This window comes from Macaca nemestrina, chromosome 14, assembly GCF_043159975.1.
Source record: "Macaca nemestrina isolate mMacNem1 chromosome 14, mMacNem.hap1, whole genome shotgun sequence".
Lineage (NCBI taxonomy): Eukaryota > Metazoa > Chordata > Mammalia > Primates > Cercopithecidae > Macaca > Macaca nemestrina.
In genome coordinates this window covers 16,432,780-16,454,119 of record NC_092138.1, presented here as the reverse complement: position 1 = coordinate 16,454,119, position 21,340 = coordinate 16,432,780, and the positions used below count along the sequence as shown (strand labels likewise).

The window sequence follows — 21,340 nt, the reverse complement described above, 5'->3', positions numbered from 1 at the left end:
GCTCACTGGTGATTTATCTTAATGTTTTCCTGCTCCCAGGAGTGGAGAGAAAGATCAGCAACAAAATCCTTTCAGTACTTTTCCTTTTTTCTTGGAAATGGAGTTTCGCTCTTGTTGCCCAGGCTGGAGTGCAATGGTGCAATCCCAGCTCACTGCAACCTCTGCCTCCCGGGTTCAAGCGATTCTCCTTCCTCAGCCTCCCGAGCAGCTGGGATTACAGACATGCACCACCACGCTCAGCTAATTTTGTATTTTTAGTAGAGACGGGGTTTCTCCATGTTGGTCAGGCTGGTCTCGAACTCCCAACCTCAGGTGATCCACCTGCCTCAGCCTACCAAAGTGCTGGGATTACAGATGTGAGCCACCACGCCCAGCCCATTCACTATTTTTCTTATGTGAGCCATTCAACCAAGCACCTCACTCTCAGAAATGTGTTCAGTTGTGGCTACCAGGAACGCTTCCTTTAGCTGCTGATGGTAAGAGGAATGTGCCTGGCAAGGACAGTACGGCCATGGTGCTGAGCTCCTCATATCTGTGTGTTGCCTTAGATTTCTCTTACCACACAGGCAGGTCTGTGCTAAAAAAAGTATAATTTATATATTCTGTACCACCATTAATAGGTAGCAATTGATATTTACTAAGTGCAAATCATCCATCGAGGTTTAAAACTTAAAGCAGAAAACTTCTAATAGATTTACTTCAAATGATTTAACTCTAATGTCAGTAGAGGAGGCCATAGTAGAGAGCATTCTGAATTGTATTCACTTTAGCAAAAGATGGCTGGAAAGGCTAAAACTCATCTAAAATTCATGTGAGTGATCTAGCATCTCTACATGGGAAAGGCCCAGGCTGGAGTGCAGTGGCTATTCACAGGAATGATCAACGCACACCACAGCCTCGAACTCCTGGTCTCAAGGGATCCTTCTGCCTCAGCCTCCTGAGTAGCTGAGACTACAGGCGTGTGCCACTGCACTCAGCTTCTTTTCCTTCGTCGAGTCCTTTCTGCTACGAATGTGTCCACGTTACTAAGAAATCATCATCCTTTGTTGAAATGCTCAATTGAATTATGGCTGTGATGAGACATTAGTATCTCACTTACCTGTGGAGGATTCTGCTCCACAGATGCGAGCAACAGCATAGAGTTTTTAATTATTTAGATGTGTACATTAGAAATTTCTAAACATTACATACTAAAAATCCATGTTGTCTAAAAGTGAAAACATCTAAAATGGATACAAGCCGGGCACAGTGGCTCACACCTGTAATCCCAACAGTTTGGGAGGCCAAGGCGGGAGGATCGCTTGAATGCAGGAGTTCAAGACCAGGCTGGGCAACATAATGAGACCCTGTCTCTAAAAAAATAGAAAATATTAGTCGGGCGTGGTGGTGTGTGCCTGCATTCTCAGCTACTCGAAAGGCCAAGATGGGAAGATTGCTTGAGCCCAGGAGCTCGAGGCTGCAGTGAGCTGTGACTGCATCCCTGTACTCCAGCCTGAGTGACAGAGTGAGACCCTGTCTAAAGTAAAATAAAATAACAAAATAAAATGAAATGGATATAAATTAGTAGACAAGATGACCAAGTTTTTAGGCACTAACAGAGATTTTCAGAAAAAAAGACAACACGAATATTTATGTTCTGTAAACTGAAGGTACAGGAGGTCTGCATCTTCCAAATCTCTGAGTAGATGGTTACCATGCTGCTAAGTACAGGTCCAGAAATGAGAAAGATACACATGGTAGATGAGGAGTTTTGCACACTGACAAAGTGGATAGCACGAAAAGCAATAAAAAGCGCCTGGGCCATATTCCTGAATTATAATTTGTTTGATAAAATGCTAGAAGGACAGACATCTTGGCTAGGTGTATTCTATTTTATTCACTCTTCAAATAAAAGAGTCTTTCCAGCCCAGTGATATGTCATGGGATTGTACAAATTGGCATTTGCGGATATCAAAAGGATGCCTGCCACCTAGAGAGACACGACAGTTTGCTGTCAGCTGCTGGCTGTCAGCGGCCTTTCTGATCTTGTTTCCATGGAAATTGACATTAGATAGGTGAGGGGGAGGGGAGAGTTATGGGTTGCATTTTTATTTCATTATTTCAAATAAGATGTTTGAATCCTTTACCTTCTTTGCACCCATCTGAAACCGGTTTCCCTGACAACGGCATCAGGGATGCTGCCCTCCCAAGAACTGAGAGCAAGAACTCTTACTTCGCTGGTCTCAGACGACAGCATTGAAGAGGACAATCAGCCCAGGCTGCAACTCCCTCAATCAGCAGAAGGGGGGGTCAAGAAGAAAAGGAATTGGAAGTGACCTGAAACTTTCTAAGAAGGTTAAAAGAAATACAAGGTTTCCTTTATTTCAAAAACTAGTCTTTCAAGTAAAACAAATACACAGGTAGCGAGGCCTGGCTCAGACCTTAAAAACTGCCATCATGCGGATAACTACCTAATCCAGCTGGTTCACACAGCTCCTCTCTCTGTGGCTTGGACCACTTGATTGTGTGCTGTCTAAGACATCATGCTCACTTTTCTTAGATAGAAAAAAGAAAGGAAAATTCCAGACAAGGGCTCATCAGGTCATTTTCTTTCCCCACCAATCAATGTTCTTCACACTGAGGGATTTGCTTTCCAGGAACTACGGTTGTTTTTCAAGGATTTTCACTGCAGAGGGTATGCTAAATGCAGAATGTGGTGGCACTACAATGGCTGTCTGCTTAAAAAAATAATACTATACAAGAAACCATAAGGGAAAGAAAAGAGTGGCCATTAAAGTAAACTATTAAGAATGGTTGCACTCTACATTCCAAATGTGAAGTTATGTATCAGGGCTATTACAATGGCAGAGAGCTGTGCAGTGGATTCAGTAGAATGGCCATGTAAATTGAAAAGCAAACTAATGTCTCTTAAAGCCTGGAAACCACAGAAGGAATTTGCTCCCAAGTGGAAAACTCCAGGCAATCAACCAATGAATCACTCACGCAAAGAACAAGAGCTTTGTCTTTCTCGACTGTCTTTTATGCAGGACATGGGTCACTTCACACAACATCAGAAGAAATCTAGAAGGGCACAGGTTTTGGCATAGGCCGTACTTGGGTGTTGATGGTTTCTATAATGAAAAGGGAAACAGTTTGTTCCTTTTCTTTAATTTTGCCGTATAAAACATTCTTAGGAAAGGCTATACCAAAAATGCTTGATAAATAGAAAACTCTTGATTGAGATGCTTGTGTCGGGTAGAGGTAACAAATTTTACTTCTACGTAAGCCAACAACAGAAATGGAAAATAGGCTTATGATATAGTCACACTCAATGATGTAGCAAGCCCATTCTTGTGATTAAATGCAAGGTAATAGTTCAAGAGAATAAAAAGAGAGTCCTATATATGGAGACTTTAATACAGTATTAGTTATTAGAGTTAAAATAACCATGCAAGGCCAAGCACAGTGGCTCGCGCCTGTAATCCCAGCACTTTGGGAGGCCAAGATGGGTGGATGTCTTGAGCCCACGAGTTCAAGACCAGCTTGGCCAACATGGTAAAACCCTGTCTCTACTAAAAATACAAAAAACTTAGCCAGCCATGATGGTGTGCACCTTATAGTCCCAGCTACCCAGGAGGCTGAGATGGGAGGATCACTTGAGCCTAGAAAGCTGAGGCTGCAATGAGCTGAGATTGTGCCACTGCACTCCAGCCTGGGTAACAGAGTGAGACCATCTCAAGGAAAAAACAAAACAAAACCATGCAAAATGGCAGTAGTCTAATAAATGGCATTGTATTATTTGATGGGGTCAATAAAAAGTACAGAAGACTATGCAGAAATAAAGGGGGAAATTTTGTGATAGCAAATGGAATGGGTGTTGTGCTTATATATGTATGCATGTATGAAGAAACAAATGTAAGGGAAATACACCAAAAATAGAAATAATAGGATGGAAGAGTTTTGTTTTTGTTTTTGTTTTGAAACAGGATCTCACTCTGTCACCCAGGCTGGAGTATGGTGGCGCAATCTTGGCTCACTGCAACTTCCACCTCCCAGGCACAAGCAATCCTCCCACCTCAGCCTCCTTAAGAGCTGGGACTACAGGTACCCACTACCACGTCCGGCTAATTTTTGTAGAGATGGGGTTTCACCATGGTGCCCAGGCTGGTCTCAAACTCCTGAGTTCAAGCAATCCGCCCACCTTGGCCTCCCAAAATGCTGGGATTACAGGCATGAGCCAAAAGACTATGCAGAAATAAAGGGGCAAAAATTTGTGATAGCTAGTGAGAGCAGAACACAAAATGGTGGTGTGTTTACACATGTCTGCATGCATCTACAAATAAATGTAAGGGAAATGCACCAAAAATAGAGATTTTTTGCCTGGCAGTTTTGTTTTTTAATGCTTTGTAGCCTTTTCCTCCAACAATATATAAAATAAGGCAGTAAACTCAATGTTTGGGCCCTTCTTGCCTCACTTTTGCAAGTGGATTTGCACGTTGGCCGTTGTTTACTTCATCAGTTCGTGGCATGTAAGGTGGGTCATTACCCTGGTTACTTCTCTAACTAGACTTAGCGTAAGGAAAACAGGATAAATAGTAGCATATCCTATTCACAGCAAAGGAAATGACCACTTACATCAAGAAATTGCTGAAAACCTAACAATTAACAGGAACATACAACAGATGGAAACTGTGCAAGCCTTAATAGAGCTCACTCATTTTGAGGGAAATTAATATAAGTAAGTATAGCCTTTAAATTGCAAGAGATAAATGCCACTTACACTTTAAGGGGTATTGAAACATGCATTTTCTTTCTATGGAAAATGGTCTGAACAATCACTGTTCTAGGATAATGAGGGATACTCTCAAAACCTAGTAACTTACTAGGTAACCCATTTAATCACACCATCAGCATCTTTTTTTAGAGTTGAGAGAAGCTATCCACAGATTGGGCAAACATAAGTTGATCATATCAGGACTCACACAAATGGGCTGTAGCCCTACAATCCAGGCATGCTGCAAAGCATTACAAGTTTCTTCAAACATCACCTTTTCCGAAGGTAACATTTGAATTTGGTTTTTTCCAGGAAAAGACACCAGTTCAGAAGGTCCTGGGTATCGAGGCCTGACTTCCCAGTCACCACCCATGCCCTTAAACAAACTAAACAAGAGTTGCTGACTGTGTTAGTTACGCTTTGTACAAGCTTTTGTTAAAGTCTACCCATTCATTCACCACTCAAGGCAGTCCCAAGTAACAACTAGCTGGGGAGGTCCAGTGGCCAGTCAAACTGGGCCCAATGTGGCAACTTCTCAAGGAAATACATGACTAGCCCCCATGTTAAATTCTCAAAATGCAGTACCTTGTTTAATTCTGTTAACAGCTCTGTGAGGTATACACTTTTATTCCAATCTTGCAGCTGAAGATCCTGAGAAGGGCTGAGGAAGTCGCTCAAGGATATACAAAAAAGGTAACTACGTATCACACCTGCCATCTGTGCCTGGTCTGGAGTTGATTACAAATGCAGTGTCCTTCTTAACACACCACAGTGCCCATGGCATATTACTCAGACAACTACAGAAGATCTTTTTAAATAATACTAATGCAGGAGTAGGTTATAGATCCCCGCTCTTAACTTATTAAGGTTTATCATCATGAGGGTTTCTAAATTACCCCTTTGCAGCAAGCAAATGGTAACAATGAAAAATAATTATCACGATCCTGGAAAACTACAGATTCTTAATATTGAAAATAGAACACACAAGTATATACGATAGAAACCGATCAAGAAAACTAGGCATTCACATTGTCTAAAAGAAGCTATCAAGAGTCTATGAAAGCTTTTCTAGGAATTGTTAACAGGACAGACATCCACTGTTCTTAAGGATGGTGTTAGACAGCCTATGAACTGACTTCAGGATCCTTTAGAAAATAACGAATGGAAGCGAGAACAAAACTAGATGGGAACATGAGATATTTATTGCCTATTGTTAGGAAATACTTTCTTAGAGTAAGAACATTAATGAGGTTGACCTGAGAAAAGCAGCCATTGCCCTGCTTTACTAGAGACAGTATACACAAGCCCAATATTTCTGGAAAGCAATTTGGCAGTTTATAATAACAAAGATCTGAAATATCTTATCTTTTGATGTGGTAATTCAACTTCTTAGGATTAATTCCAAGGAAAGGAGCAGAAATTAGGAGAGAAAATTATATATGAACATTTTCTTTATAAGGATTATAATATCTTAATGTTTAAAATGGCCTACATACCTAACAAATGAGAAATAGGCAAATTATAATATACCCAACACTGTAAATTTTAAGTAATAAAAAAAAAGTGAGAAGCAGGTTAAAAAACCTCATGGACAAGACGGTAGAACAGAATTTAAACTTTGGAGTCTGAACATCTGAGTTAAAATGTGATGCCACAATCTGCTGTGTGATCTCAATCAAGTTAATCTCTGTGCCTTGGTTTCCTCATCTGTTAAATAAGCATGAACCCAGTAACGACCTCACTGGGCTTTTGTGAAGGTTCAGTGAGATAACACAAAGTGCTTACCTGTCCTTTGGTAAGTAGCAAACACATTATTAATCATCTGTATTATATTTGGCATGACTGGCATAAAAAAGAGTACTTCCAGCCGGGCGTGGTGGCTCACGCCTGTAATCCCAGTGCTTTGGGAGGCCAAGGTGGGTGGATCACTTGAGGTCAGGAGTTTGAGATCAGCCCGGCCAATATAGCGAAACCCCGTCTCTACTAAAAATACAAAAATTAGCTGGGTGTGGTGGCACACTCCTGTAATCCCAGCTACTGGAAAGGCTGAGGCACGAGAATCACTTGAACCTGGGAGGCGGAGATTGCAGTGAGCCTAGATCATGCCACTGCAGTCTAGCCTGGGAGACAGAGTAAGACTTTGTCACAAAAAAAAAAAAAAAAAAAAACAAACAGCCAGGCGCAGTGGCTCGTGCCTCTAATCCCCGCACTTTGGGAGGCCGAGGCAGGCGGATCACGAGGTCAGGAGATGGAGAACATCCTGGCTAACACGGTGAAACCCCGTCTCTACTAAAAACACACACACACACACACACAAAATTAGCCGGGCGTGGTGGCGGGCCCCTGTAGTCCCAGCGACTCGGGAGACTGAGGCAGGAGAATGGCATGAACCTGGGAGTCAGAGCTTGCAGTGAGTCGAGATCGCACCACTGCACTCCAGCCTGGGCGACAGAGCGAGACTCTCTCAAAAAAACAAAACAAAACAAAACAAAAAACAAAAAACAGAACAGTTTCTAGGTGAAACAATTACAGTGGGTTTTAATTTTCTTCTTTTCCAGATTGATAATCAGGTGTGTGAACTTTTTGATTTTCTTAAAAGTATCAATAAAAACAAAGCGTACTGTTTTTTATTATGTATATGAGCACATTCAGTAATTACATGCAAGAACATCTGGAAGCCCTTGGCACATTGCCTGGCATACAATAGTGCTTCCACTTGTTGGAATAGCACCATTGGGTGTTCTAACCAAGGGTCAGCAATGCCAAAGTGTAATTCACAACCAAGACTGCTGAGAGCTGCCTGCCCATCATTCCTGTTGGTTTCCTTAGGGCCATGCCTCACCACATCCCCTCTATCACCATCAGCAGATTCTTCCCCAGCTTCCCTCTTTGGAATAACTCCATCTTAGTCACCAGCCCAGTGACCACCCTGCTGAAGTCAAATGGTTGACTGAATCTAATATATGTTGAAGGACAACACTCTGTAAAGTCAGCAGCTTACTGTTTTACACAGTTATGTATTCCAGTTTTCAAGGAATGATTTCTAACTCTGCATCACCACTCCAGTTAAACACCATGTACATTCTTGTGGCCTCCACATTGGGTCCTTGCGATACGTCTTCCAAACCTTTGCAGACTCACACTGATTTATGTCTAAGCAAGAAGCAACAATTTTAAGAGCTCAGTTATTGTAAGGTTATTACAGTACTCTGCTTCAAAAGTTAGTTTTGGGCAAAGATACTAATCAAGAAAGAACTCAAAGAACAGATGTCAAGCAACTTCAAAACAGTAAGCCTTCCACTTTATTGCCATCTTCCTTTTAATCTTCAGCCTCAAACTCTCAAATACTGCGAGGGCTCCAGTCTTTAGGAAATTATTAATATGCTCTCACAGTTTATTAAATTGATGGCTCTGTTGAAAAGATTATGCCAGATCAGTAGTTCTCAAAGTGTGGTCCCCAGTCCAGCAGTCTCAGGACCACCTGGGAACTCACTTTAGAAATGCAAATTCTCGGGTTCCAACATGGCCTACTGAATCAGAAACTCTGAGACCGGGGTCCAGAAATCTGAATTTTAACTAGTGATGCTGATGCAGACAAACGTTTGACGACTTCTCCAGAAACGTGAACCTGATTAAGTACAAAATATTTAACTGTTTATTAAGTGCTGGTTTAAAATATGCAGGCAAAAAAGTTTTGGATATCTGGATAGTAAACTCCCCAGGTTAGAAAAAGACCCTTATAGGCCAGGCGCGGTGGCTCAAGCCTGTAATCCCAGCACTTTGGGAGGCAGAGACGGGCGGATCACGAGGTCAGGAGATCGAGACCATCCTGGCTAACACGGTGAAACCCCGTCTCTACTAAAAAATACAAAAAACTAGCCGGGCGCGGTGGCTGGCGCCTGTAGTCCCAGCTACTCCGGAGGCTGAGGCAGGAGAATGGCGTGAACCCGGGAGGCGGAGCTTGCAGTGAGCTGAGATCCGGCCACTGCACTCCAGCCTGGGCGGCAGAGCGAGACTCCGTCACAAAAAAAAAAAAAAAGAAAAAGAAAAAGACGCTTATATGAGCTTCATCTTGCTCAGGGAAGCCTGAAAGTGTGGTGATTTGATGATGTCACTGCCACGTGAAGAGCGGACATCCTTGAGACGTAAACAATCCACCCACCCGAGCAGAGAGTATGAAATGTCACCACTCAACTTCCTCGCCATGGTGACAGAGGCAGCAGTCTCTTGATGGAATTAAACAACATGCTGAAATTAAGAATCTGATACCTTTCTCTGATCTGTTGGAAAATCTGGGTAAAGTCAAAACTATTAGCAAAAGTGCAATCAAAAAAATCCCCATATGGGCTGGGCATGGTGGCTCACTCCTGAAATCCCAGCACTTTGGGAGGCCAAGGGAGGAAGATTACCTTGGTCAGGAGTTCAAGACCAGCCTGGCCAACATGGTGAAACCCCACCTCTACAAAAAATATAATAAAAATAAAACTCCCTGTGTGAATGTTCTCAGCTTTGGGGCAGCTGCTATTTAGCAGTCATATCTTAAAAGAGGTGGTCCATCAAAATCCCATCAGCCACCACAAAAATTAGAATTTATGTCAAACCCCTACCCTACCACCTCACAAATAACAGAAACTTAATAAGTGGTAATTATATTGAGGCAATATTTTGTCCTTATTATAAAATAGGTGCTAGAAACATCTAGCTATGAAAAAAGTATTACAAAACCAATCTCACTAGGATTTTGATTTTTCAAGCCAATTCCATAGAAGAGTCACATGGTAGAAACGTACATGCAAGGTATGAGTAAAGGCTGTGGGTGATTTTAAAAACCAAGATTAAATACATACGATTTGTTGGTAAAGAACGAGGAAAACAAATATTTGTACAAATTAGGTTATAAATTAGTGAACACAAACATATCTATACACCTAACATTACGTAGGAGTTCTACTTAAGGGAACCGTGCAAATTATAAATCTTTAAAATGAAATGAGGAGGGAATTTGGAGAACTAGGGGGGAAAACAAAAGTCACAGCCCACTCAGCCGGGCGCGGCGGCTCACACTTGTAATCCCAGCACTTTGGGAGGCCGAGGCGGGCGGATCACAAGGTCAGAAGATAGAGACCATCCTGGCTAACACCGTGAAACCCTGTCTCTACTAAAAAATACAAAAAAATTAGCCAGGCGTGGCAGTGGGCACCTGTAGTCCCAGCTACTCAGGAGGCTGAGGCAGGAGAATGGAGTGAACCCGGGAGGCAGCAGTGAGCCAAGATCACACCACCGCACTCCAGCCTGGGCGACACAGCAAGACTTCGTCTCAAAAAAAAAAAAAAAAAAAAAAAAAAAAAAATTCACAGCCCACTCTACGAAATGTGAAAGAACACAGACAAGGCTCAGGGCAGAACCTGCATTTGGTCTGCCCTGTGAGGCCATGGGGACACAGCTTCCCTGACCCTTGGTTATATGAGGATAATGATAACCACCTTCTGACATTTTTCTATGCGAAATTGCCACATAGCTCTTGGCACATGGTGACCGAAGAATCTGAATTTGTTGAAACTTACTTTGTAACCCATATTCAGGGCAGAAGGTATATAAATATTTGGCTTACTGGGTCTCAACAATCACATGATTACAATCTCCTGAGGGACAGGAGTGGTGACTCCTACGGTCACAGCGTAGGAAGAAATTGCTCTCCCACTTGTACTCGCATTTGTGTGACAGTCGCCACTCACAACCCTGTTCTCATACCTACCGCCATCCTCCAGACCCTGAAAGGTAGACACAAGTTTTACTGCTCCCATTTTCCAAGTGGGAAACACTGAATTGTCCTGGCAATTTTCCTAAGACTCTAACCCTTCTGCAGCTGGGCTTGCACGAGTCATCTCCAGGACTCTTGCCACCAACACAGTCGGAGTCTTTTCCAAAGTCAAATAGAAGTGGTTTCATCAGATTCAAGACGATCTATGAGTTGATAAAGTTTCAGAAAAATCCCATTACAGAAAGAATGTCAGAAGTTTGGGAACTATAAAGTATGAGGGAAAATGAAGGGAGAAAATCCACTAACAGAAAACAGGAGTATCTCTTTAAGCCACACACATGCATCCCCCTTTTCCACAGGCATATGGCTGCAAAGCAAGACATCGCATTTGCAGTCTCCCTTGTGGCCACCAGGTGACAAACTCCCTGCCGATGGACTGGCAAATAAAAGTGATGGAACAAATTCTAGTCATCTGCTTAAAAGCACATCCCTTTCCCTGGACTTCTGCCCTTTCCCAGCCGCTGGCTGGAAGTGGTGGCAACTAGAGAGGCCTTACAGGTGCACAGCCGCATTGTGGCCTGGGTCCCTGGGTCGCAGGTGGGAGGGAGACAAACTCTTATGGTCTTTAAGCTACTTCATTGTTGGTATTAGAGAAAATAGGAAAGTAAGGTGGGGAGGGAGAGAGAACAGAAAAGATAAACAATCCATTAACAAGTCATCTGAGTCCATCAGACAGAAACCTATTTTGTTATACTAGGAAGGGATGATAGCAACATCAGCTTCAATAATTGGGGGTTTGCCATTCACTTAATGAGAAGTGAAAATATTTAACTCAGTACATAAACTTTTTTTTTTTTTGGCAAAAAGCAAACAAAGTAATGTTTTTGAATATATAAAGAACAAGGTCTTGGTAACAAATGGAAAATATTAAGACAAACTGCCAACAACTCGCTGGATCATAAGAAAACAAGAACATTAAAAATTCCTTAGGTGCTATTTTTAAACAGCCAGGAACGCTGCCTTAAAATTATTAGCTATTATTTTATAAAATAATAGAAAATAATAGTATATAAAAAATGAGCCGTGTAGCTTTTCCAGGAGGAAACGTGGATGGTAACTTATTAAAAGCCCAGGGTTACAGATTTCATCTAATCAAATTAGTAAAAGCATGTCCACAAAGATAAAGACCAAAGATTAATGACAGATAATAATGGCTAGAGCTACAGGGAGGGCCTTAATGAGAAGAATGCGGAGAAGTGCTGGGTATGGTTGGCTTAACTAAATTTGTATAATAGACCAAATAAGTACTAATGAAGACAAAACCAGCTGGCTTTCCACGCTTTACAGGTGAATGAACTCTGCAGCTTTCTATGTATCATCGATCATAACACAAAACCCAAGTGAAGCTTGTGAAGAGCGAGAATACAGATTTGAAACTATTGGGGCCGGCATGTAGTTGGTCACGCCTTTAACCTAGCACTTTGGGAGACCAAGGCAGGAGGATCACTTGAGGCCAGGAGGTCGAGACCAGCCTGGGCAACAAAGTGAGACTCTGCCTCTACAAAAAATGAAAATTAAAAAAAAAAAAAAAATTAGCCCGGCTATTCAGGAGGCTGAAGTGGGAGGATTGCTTAAGCCCAGGAGCTCAAGGCTGCAGTGAGATGTGATCATGCACTCCAACCTGGGTAACAAACAGAGTGTGAACCCAAATCTTTAAACAAAAAAAGAGAGGGAGAGAACGAAAGAAAGAAAAAGAGAAAGGGAAAGAGAAAGGGAAAAGAAAGAAAAGATTGGGCCTTCCTAGAAAAAGGAATATTTTGCCTTCCAATGAATCACCAGAAAAAAGCAGAGTTTTAATTTGTGACCTTGAATCACAACAGTATCATAACAAAAGAACAAATCTTGATGAAGTAATTTTACCTTCCTAAAGAAAACTGTCATTAGTAAACCTTCAATGACTCACAATTCCTAGTCTTGAGCTCCCAGTAACTCAGGCTTGTGAAGGATTAGGTTCTAATGCAACGGGAGCCTACCACCAAATATATTTATAAAATAAGCAGTGCAATTCAAAACTTCCTCTACAAATGTATAATCTTTGCTTACAAAACCCACATTGATGATCCCAAAGCTGTAATAAAAAACAATAAAGAAAGAAAAGGAAAACCACTTATTGGTACTAAAGCCTTTACTGTAATAAACCAAATATATTTACAATTTATACAAATGTTTAACCTTCAACAAAAATACAAAAAAACATTTCACAAGATGCAAAACCAGGAAACAAGTTCATTGGAGACACCACTGCTCTACAAACGACAGAAAGTGAGGTGAACTGCAAGGAATAGGAAAGGTAATCTCACACTTGGGCAAGGCGTGATCCCCAGATCACCCAGAAAGAAAGAATGGGCTGTCACGTGAGTCGGCCGATTCCGTTCCTCAATCCCACAACCCATGGCCCCTCTGTCTGCTTGGCCTTGGTGCTCCATTTGGTCTATGTAGACAGGTGACTTTCTGCTGATGGACTTGTCGCCTCCTCTTTGTAGACTCAAAGTAGTTTCGTGTCAAGGTTTGGAAACAGGTGTTTGTATGTTTTTTTCTCTTTTAAAGTTACAACTTTTCTATTTCTACAAATTCGAAACATTTTGGCCCAATTCAACTATCAACGTTAAACCACATCATGTTTTCAGTAGATGACTTCATAGACTGTAGCCTTCTTGTCCCCTGAGCCAGTGACTATGTACTTATCATCCACAGAGATGTCACAGCTAAGCACTGACGAGGACTCTTTGGACTGGAAGAGAAAACAATGAACACGTGTTTAATGTGGAACAACGGTACTCAGAGGCCCCGCTCCCTCTGAGGCGCCTTCACTCCTGGTTTCAAAGGCAACACTGTGGTGAAATTGTGGATCTAGGTGAGGAGCACTTACTCACCTGGAATATGCTGGCTCCATAGGGGGTCCGCCAAGCATTGAGGAGGTTATCTTTTCCAGTACTTACAAACCATTTACCTAGAATTAGCAAAGGAATATCTCGTTTTCACAAGGTTAAAATTCCTACTTATACAATTAGCAACTGGGACTGAATCAAACTAAGAACATTTTTAATGTATGAACTATCATGCCCTAAGGGACTGGTCCGTGACATGAACAGTGGTTTTAAATCTGGGCTCCTCAGTGATTTATCAGTGTGATCTTGGGTATAATCTAAGAGGTGTCAGCCTCCTTAGTCACTGGATACAGGACTAGTAGCATCATATCCAACACACGGTAACCCTCAAATATAGAATCAATGAAGAATGTCTTCTATTTTAGTCAGTCTTCCCATGATAAAATGGGACTAGACAGGATTAAACATCTAACTTAAGTAAAATGCCAGTCACATCATATAGCACGAAGAAAAATGCTCAATAAGTGATAGGCATTCATCTATCCATCCATCCATCCATCCATCCATCCATCCATCCATCCATCCATCTGTCCGTCCGTCCACCTCTGCATCCTGTGAACAGGTATCTGCCCATCTGCAGTGCACAAGAAGGGTTTCCACATGAACTTCTTCCGTCTTCAACCTCACTGTAGAGTGTAACTAAGTGTCTGGGTACACCTAAATATCCGCTTCTCTGACCCTGGATTCCTCATCACGGACAGCTCATGACTTCCATTGCCCCTGCCCCATTCTTCAGTAAATTCCCACCCACCCCTCTACAAAGTGGAAACTCATTGTCATCTCCCAACCCCCACTGAAACAAACCTGTGTCCAAACCTTGTATTAGGCAATCACATCATTGCCTGCTGACTTTTCTCAAATTAGCAAAACAAACTGAAACAGACATTGCTGTGCTCTGAAGGGCATATTAAAACAATGGAATTATTGCATCCAGCTGCTCAAAGAACAACACTGTTTCCAGATATGATCTCTACCATATTTTTTTAAGAAGCATTTTCCATTTGGGCCATCAACGACCGCCAGTTTCCTTTCGGCTGAACTCACCACAGTAAGCAAATTTCAGGGACAGCACGCAGCTCTCGTGCAGGTGCAACTGGTACTTGTCGGGCTTGTTCACGTGCAGCACCTCCACGTTGCTGCTCTCCATGCCCACTGCCAGCCACTCCCCTGTGGGGCAGTAGCCCAGGGAGAAGATCTGCAAGGAGCAGGACAGGTTCACTCATGATTCCGCCTGATACACTTAGGAAGGGAAGACGCAATGTGAAAGCGGGGGAAAGAGCAAGAATAGGCGGAGGTAATCATCCGAGTCCAGACTGTGGGGAGGGCCACAGGGCAAGTGATCTAACGCAGATGAACCAAGTGTCAAAACCTTTAGGAAACTGGAAACATTTGAACCCCTCTGTCCTTTGGGATAAAATTAAGAAATGATTCCTAATAATAATGGCATTCATGTGTACATTTTAAAGCAGGCCTTACCTTTTCGAGACAGTAACTGAAATACAATCATATATCACCTATCGAGGCAGATGTGTTCTGAGAAATGTGTCGTTAGGTGACTTTATTTTGTTTTTTATTTATTTTTATATTTTTATTTTTTTCGAGATGGAGTTTTGCTCTGTCGCCCAGGCCAGAGTGCAGTGGCACGATCTCAGCTCACTGCAACCCCTGCCTCCTGGGTTCAAGTGATTCTCCTGCCTCAGCCTCCTGACTAGCTGGGACTCCAGGCATGAGCCACCACGCCTGGCTAATTTTTGTATTTTTAGTAGAGACAGGGTTTCACCATATTGGCCAGGCTGGTCTCGAACTCCTGACCCCTGGATCCAACTACCTCTGCCTCCCAGAGTGCTGGGATTACAGGCATGAGCCACTGCGCCCAGTCTTTTAATTTCTTTATTTTTTGAGACGGAGTCTCGCTCTGTCACCCAGACTGGAGTGCAGTGACGAGATCTCGGCTCACTACAAGCTCTGCCTCCCACGTTCACGCCATTCTCCTGCCTCAGCCTCCTGAGTTGCTGGGACTACAGGCGCCCACCACCACGCCCGGCTAATTTTTTGTATTTTTAGTAGAGACGGAGTTTCACCATGTTAGCCAGGATGGTCTCGATCTCCTGACCTCGTGATCCGTCTGCCTCGGCCTCCCAAAGTGTTGGGATTATAGGCGTGAGCCACTGCGCCTGGCCTCATTAGGTTACTTTATTGTGTGAACTTCACAGAGTGCACTTACACACACCTAGATGGGGGAGCCTATCACTCGTAGGCTACAAGCCTGCACAGCATGCTACTGTACTGAGTACTGTAGGCAACTGTAGCATAATGGGAAGTATGTGTACACTCAGATATATCTAAACATTGAAAAGGTACAGAAAAATATGGTATTATAATCTTAAGGGATCACTGTCACATTTGAGGTCTGTCCTTGGCCAAAAGGTTATATGGTGCATGACTGTGCTTATGGATAAAATGATATGCTGTCTGGAATTTACTTTAAAATAATCCAGTGTTTGGGGATGGGGACAAGAGTTATCACACGGCCAAATAACTTAAAGCTGAGTGATGGGCATGTGGCGTTTATTGTACAATTCTCTGTACTCTCATAACTGCTTGGACATTTGCTGTACTCATATGTATTTGAGAATTTCTCTAAGAAGTTTAAAAAAAAACAAAAAAGGCAGACCAAAAATTGTATCCTACTTATGTTAGGAAAGAGGGAAAACAGCAAGACTCTAAGAAACTCAACAAAATGTTAACCAGAATATGAAATTTAGAAGTATATATGCTTGTTTTCTGTTTCTGTCCTAGTTTTCTGAGTAGAATTATTTTTATTACAAAACAAGGTAAAGAAAAAAAAAAATTGCCAAGTCATGATCAAGGCAACAATTCTACCACCAGAAAGCATTTAAAACGGCAAACACTGTTTTTTCCAAAACAAGTCTACACTCAGACACTGGACATCAAAATACTTTTCACAATCTACAAAGCTGCCATTTATATATTATTTCAAAAGTCTGCAAATCTAGTCAGCCACAAGTTCATTTTTTAAAGGATGAGGAATAAAATGCATATCACTGAGGTATTTCTGCATTTTTTTAAGCTCTCTGGTGCAGGGGAAATAAATGAACTTTCAGAGAGGCTGTGACTTCTCTCCACTCCTAGTGACATTCTGCAGATTTCTCAAGCTCTATTTATTTGGGAATCAAAAAAATTATCTCCTACTCCTACATTAGATGGTGAGAATACGTGCCACCGATCAAACACTGCTGAAGGAAAACTATATATTCCTCACCGTACAAATCCCTTAAACAAACTCATATATAAATATAACAGCGAACACCCCTTAATCTACAGGATTCTAAAAACCACTCTAGGAGTTTTGGGGAAGGTAGTGGGGAGGGTCGTGAAGGAGGAGGTGGTGGTCGTTGTTTTTAAATTAGTTATCTCAAATTCGGCCCTGATCTGTTTGTCCAGCCACTAACATCCTAGGGTAAGCGGGGAGGGTATGAGGAGGAAGACACACCCCAGCACCTCCCAGACTCTGGGGCAAGCGGAAGTCACTCAGTCACCTGGGAGGTGAAGTCGTGCTGCTGCAGCTGCCGCCCTTCGCGCAGGTCCCAGGACCTGACCGTGTTGTCCAAACCACCCGTCCAGAGCTTGGTGCCATCATTAGAAATGTCAATACAGCTGGCTCCGTCTGTGTGGCCCTGGAATTGCCTGATAAAACAAACCAGATTGAATAATGATTTCCTGCCAGAGCTCAAGGTAAACACTGTTGTGTTGTTAGTTTTGGACCCTGTGTGTGCATGTGTGTGTGTCATCCCACCAGTGTCTGCTGATGTGCAAGATCAAACTAACCTTCCCCCGAGGAGGAGGGGACACAGCACCTGCTGATTGTCTTTCCTTTTTTTTCACGATCCAAGTGCTAAAGAAATGGAATATGCCAGTGCAGGTCACTACCCAGAAGTTAAATACACTACTCTGACAAATCCATCTGCAAGGTACAATTCTTGCCAGCTCTGGAAAAGTGTTGAATTGTTAAATAAAAAATAAAAGACAAACACACAAAATCCCAATTGTATTCCTTATGGAAAGATAAAGGTCTGTTCTTTAATTGTGCAGGCCTGAATCCATGAGAGAAAGAAACGGGGACGTTACAAGCAGAGTGGACAGAAGCATTGCTGTTTCCATGAGTGGATCAACACAGCAATGCTCTACGTGCCAACAGAGCATGAGCTCATGTATTTACTCAACCTTGCTTTCTGTTAGAAAGAGCCCTGCATTAGGAAATCTGGACTCCCAGAGACAAAGGGTCACGCATACCAGCCTCCTGACCTCAGAGGCATTGGGCAGAGACAGAGGTAATTGCCATGGGCACCTCAGAAAGACTCTGCCTCCAAGCTGAGCACAAGGTTGTTCTTTAAAGCAGAACCTTGTGCTACATTCAAAAATCGCCACCAGAAACTATCAGCTAACAGGGATCTGCTGAGCACAGATGCTGTGCAAGGCAATGAGCAGAGCGGCTGAGGGGAGGTCATTGTAAGCCCCAGCAGGGATGGCGACCATCCTGGACTCAGTTCTGCATGCTGAGAGGGAGCTGGTGGGGGAGCAGCCAGAAAAGGTGAACAAAGTCTAGACCCACCCTCGGAACCAGGCGGGATCCAGTAAAGAACTGCGTGAGAATTTCAACACCGAGAGGAAAGCTTCCACGCTGCTTCTTCCTCCAGGATCCCCACACCTTATCATTCCCATAGAGCTCCAAACTTTTAACCTGAGCTTGGATTTTAAAGAGTGCAAGGGAAGGAAAAAGCACCACTACTGTCCTAAATTCTAAGCCAAGATGTGAACCATCACTTTAAACATCTTCTCTCTGCAAGCCATTCCCAACTTCTGCACTTTAGGATCCAGGCTTGGTCCTCTCTCCTCTACTGCGGCCGTGTAGGTGGACCTCAAGTGTTTCTGCTCGCTTCCCAGACATCCCCACAGAACACCCAGGCCTGGAGCAGTCGCTGCGTCTCTTGCTGAAAGTGTTGCTTTTCTTCCCTTCAAACCGCTCTGGAAATCCAGTGATCTCTTGACCCTCTGACTTCTTTGGACCTTTCTAACTCATTAAACGCTGTTCCTCCTTGACTGAAAACATGTTCCTCTGCTGACATATGGTACCTGACGGCTGCCTCCCATCCCGCTGCCCTCCCTCCATCCATATACTTCAGCATGACTCTCAGGCACATCCTATGACTGTTCAGAATGTGCTGGGTTACGATGGATACAAAGACATGCAATAGGCTGTGCATGGCCCTGTTACAGGCGGCAGCCACTAGCCACCTGTGGGCGGTCCAGAGAAAGATTTGTAAGATGCTACCCCATCCTATCCAACAGGTATTTACTCCCCAGGAGCCGGCACGGAGCAAGGGATCACAGCACAGAGAAGACAGCAGAATGCCTGGGCCCCAGCTTGACTCCACCACATCCGACTGTGCAACCTGAAGCCAGTAACTTACCCTCTCTGAGCCTCAGGCACTTCATCTATAAAATGGGACAAATAGCAGGACAGTGTCATGAGGACTAAGTGGAGGAATATCTGAAAAGTGCTTGGAATTGATATTTTGAAAGTGCTACTTATGGAGTTTTAAAAAAAGAAAAAACAAGTCACTTTGCTAGGATAAAAGGTTGAGAGGGCGTTCGGCTCTGGCTCCATTATTCCGTTTTGCTCACCTACACTACTCAGCAAACGGAAGAGGAAAATAACTGCCGCACTGTCGCCCACACGCAGGGACCGGGCCCAGCTCAATGACACTTAATGGATTTCTACAGCGGAGGTTTGAAGAGAGTGAGCTGTCACGATGATTTCTGGAGCCCGTGCCTTCTCTGGGCAGCACAAGAGGGGACTTACCAAACAAGCCATGGACCCCAAACTGCACCATCCACAGGGATGGCTTCCCAGTGAAGATGAAACAAGAGTAAAACACGTGCTTCATTTTACCTTTCATGTTTCATTCGTGCTTACTTTAAAAAGACTTTGTGAGAACAGTTCTGGTGTGAGCACTGACTTCTGAAGGGGGCATTTGGTGGGGGAGCTGAGGAGAGACACAAGGGTACCAGAACTGCAGCTGCTGCTAAGGGGACAGGGCCAATGCCAGGACGCGAGGCAAAACCCTGCGGGCTCCTGGGTGGAACCACCCCTGGGCAGGTCTCCTATTTCATTATTGAGATACTTTAAAACCATTTTGTGGGTGAAATTCATGGAATCTGCTCTTCTCATGTCTCCTTGTTGATTTTCTGTTATCTTTTATCAGTTGGCTCTTGTCTGCACCAAGTTCTAGCCAAAGCCCAAAACATCTAGTAGCGAGGGCCCTTTGTGCTGCCGTGTAATTCACATTAGGCCACCCCTTGGCAAAAGCCAGAAATATTTTTTGAACAAGTTTGGAGTCTGTATGCGGGCTGACATACAGACTATAGGATATACAGACTATCTATAAGGAGATAGAACGTCTCGGTGACCCCAGGCATGGTAGCAAGACTGTAAGCCCCCCAAAGGCAGCAACACGGTTGTCTTTGTTCCCCCATCATCTAACCCCATGCCTGGCATTCAAGAGGCTCTTACTGTGCAGGCTGCGGGCAGCCAGAGAGAAGCAGAGGTGATAGGCCCGGCTGCTCAAGAAGGGAACCCCTCCTTAGACGACCATCTTTGCTCACCTCACTAGTGTCTGGTTGTGCAGATCCCACACAGCGATGTTGCCGTCGCTGCAGCATGAGAAGCAGACCTTGGAATCGGGGCTGATGGCCAGGGCGTAGCAGGCGGGGGCCGAGGATGTCAGCTCCGCCTTGATGCGTGGGGTCGGAGCTGCCAGGTCCCAAATGGACAAAGTACTGGCTTCCCCTCCCACTATGAGAGTGCAGCCATCAGGTAGCAATTTACAGGAACGGATATAATTGTCTCTGTTCTGTAAAATAAACATAATTCATTGCTACAATGAATTACCGAGCAATCATAGCACCATGTTCTCTAATGGCTGTCTTGGTTTTTTGAGTTAAAGAGTGACATTTCACGGACACTCTAACAGAGCAAGAGATCTCTAGTCAAGATTGGGGTCCAAGCACAACTGTCTCCTTCAAAACAGTAAACAAAACAAATTCACAGGAGCTTAGATAACTGTTTCTGGTGTCCTGCATCACAGAGCTGAAACTATCTAGGTATGAGGTCCAGGTGTACACACAGTTCCCTGAGAAGAAACCACTTTTCCAAGCTCGTTTATACATCTGCCTCATCACCCTGCATCATTTACTGCTTGGACACTGCAGGCCCCCGTCTATGTTTTGGTCTTCGTTATGCTGAGCACATTACTTCATTAGTCAGAGGGATTCTTGCTAATAACTTACCAAAGCTGCTTTCTCAAGTTGTCATGTGGCTGCTATTATATCTAAGCCCCTCAATGCAAAGGCCAAAGAACCTGATAAAAGCAGGCACCTTGCCATCAAAACCAACACATATGAAGGGGGTGGGGGTGGGGGGCCCTCATATGATCAACCCCTGAAAGATGCAGATATGGCTAAAGTTTGCTTAAGTGCTTTTCACGATGGACTGTCTTTCAAAGATTAAAGAAACCTTAGACACGTGACTTCAACAAAGGATATTCCCACTGCTATAGAATGTTGGGCCATATTTAAATATAAGTTTCATGAATGAAGACATTTGGAAGTTATTTGTTTTTTTAAAAAAGGCACTAATAACTACTCTAAACACAAGTCTGTGTTTCAAAAACACTGCCACTCAGCTTTCTGGAAACACTCTCTCCGGAATCCTTACAATTTTCCAGGCAGGCAGTGGTACACGGCACCATCTGCAACCGCAGAGCGCAGGCAGACCCCATGCCAGGGCATGGCAGG

At 43.4% G+C, this 21,340-nt stretch overlaps 1 protein-coding gene across 5 annotated transcripts in view; it reads right to left on the bottom strand.

The window, feature by feature from the left end:
• Positions 1 to 12,681: 12,681 nt before the first annotated feature.
• Positions 12,682 to 21,340, bottom strand: part of LOC105498736 (TLE family member 1, transcriptional corepressor) — a 107,959-nt gene continuing 99,300 nt past the window's right edge. For all 5 annotated transcript variants that reach the window (XM_011771023.3, XM_011771026.3, XM_011771025.3 and 2 more), the window contains 5 exons: positions 20,150 to 20,397; positions 17,023 to 17,170; positions 14,507 to 14,657; positions 13,448 to 13,524; positions 12,682 to 13,305 (listed from right to left, as the gene is read on the bottom strand). In XM_011771023.3, coding sequence (XP_011769325.1) covers positions 13,198 to 13,305; positions 13,448 to 13,524; positions 14,507 to 14,657; positions 17,023 to 17,170; positions 20,150 to 20,397 — 732 coding nt within the window. In that variant the 3' untranslated portion in view covers positions 12,682 to 13,197. The remainder of the gene's footprint in view (positions 13,306 to 13,447; positions 13,525 to 14,506; positions 14,658 to 17,022; positions 17,171 to 20,149; positions 20,398 to 21,340) is intronic.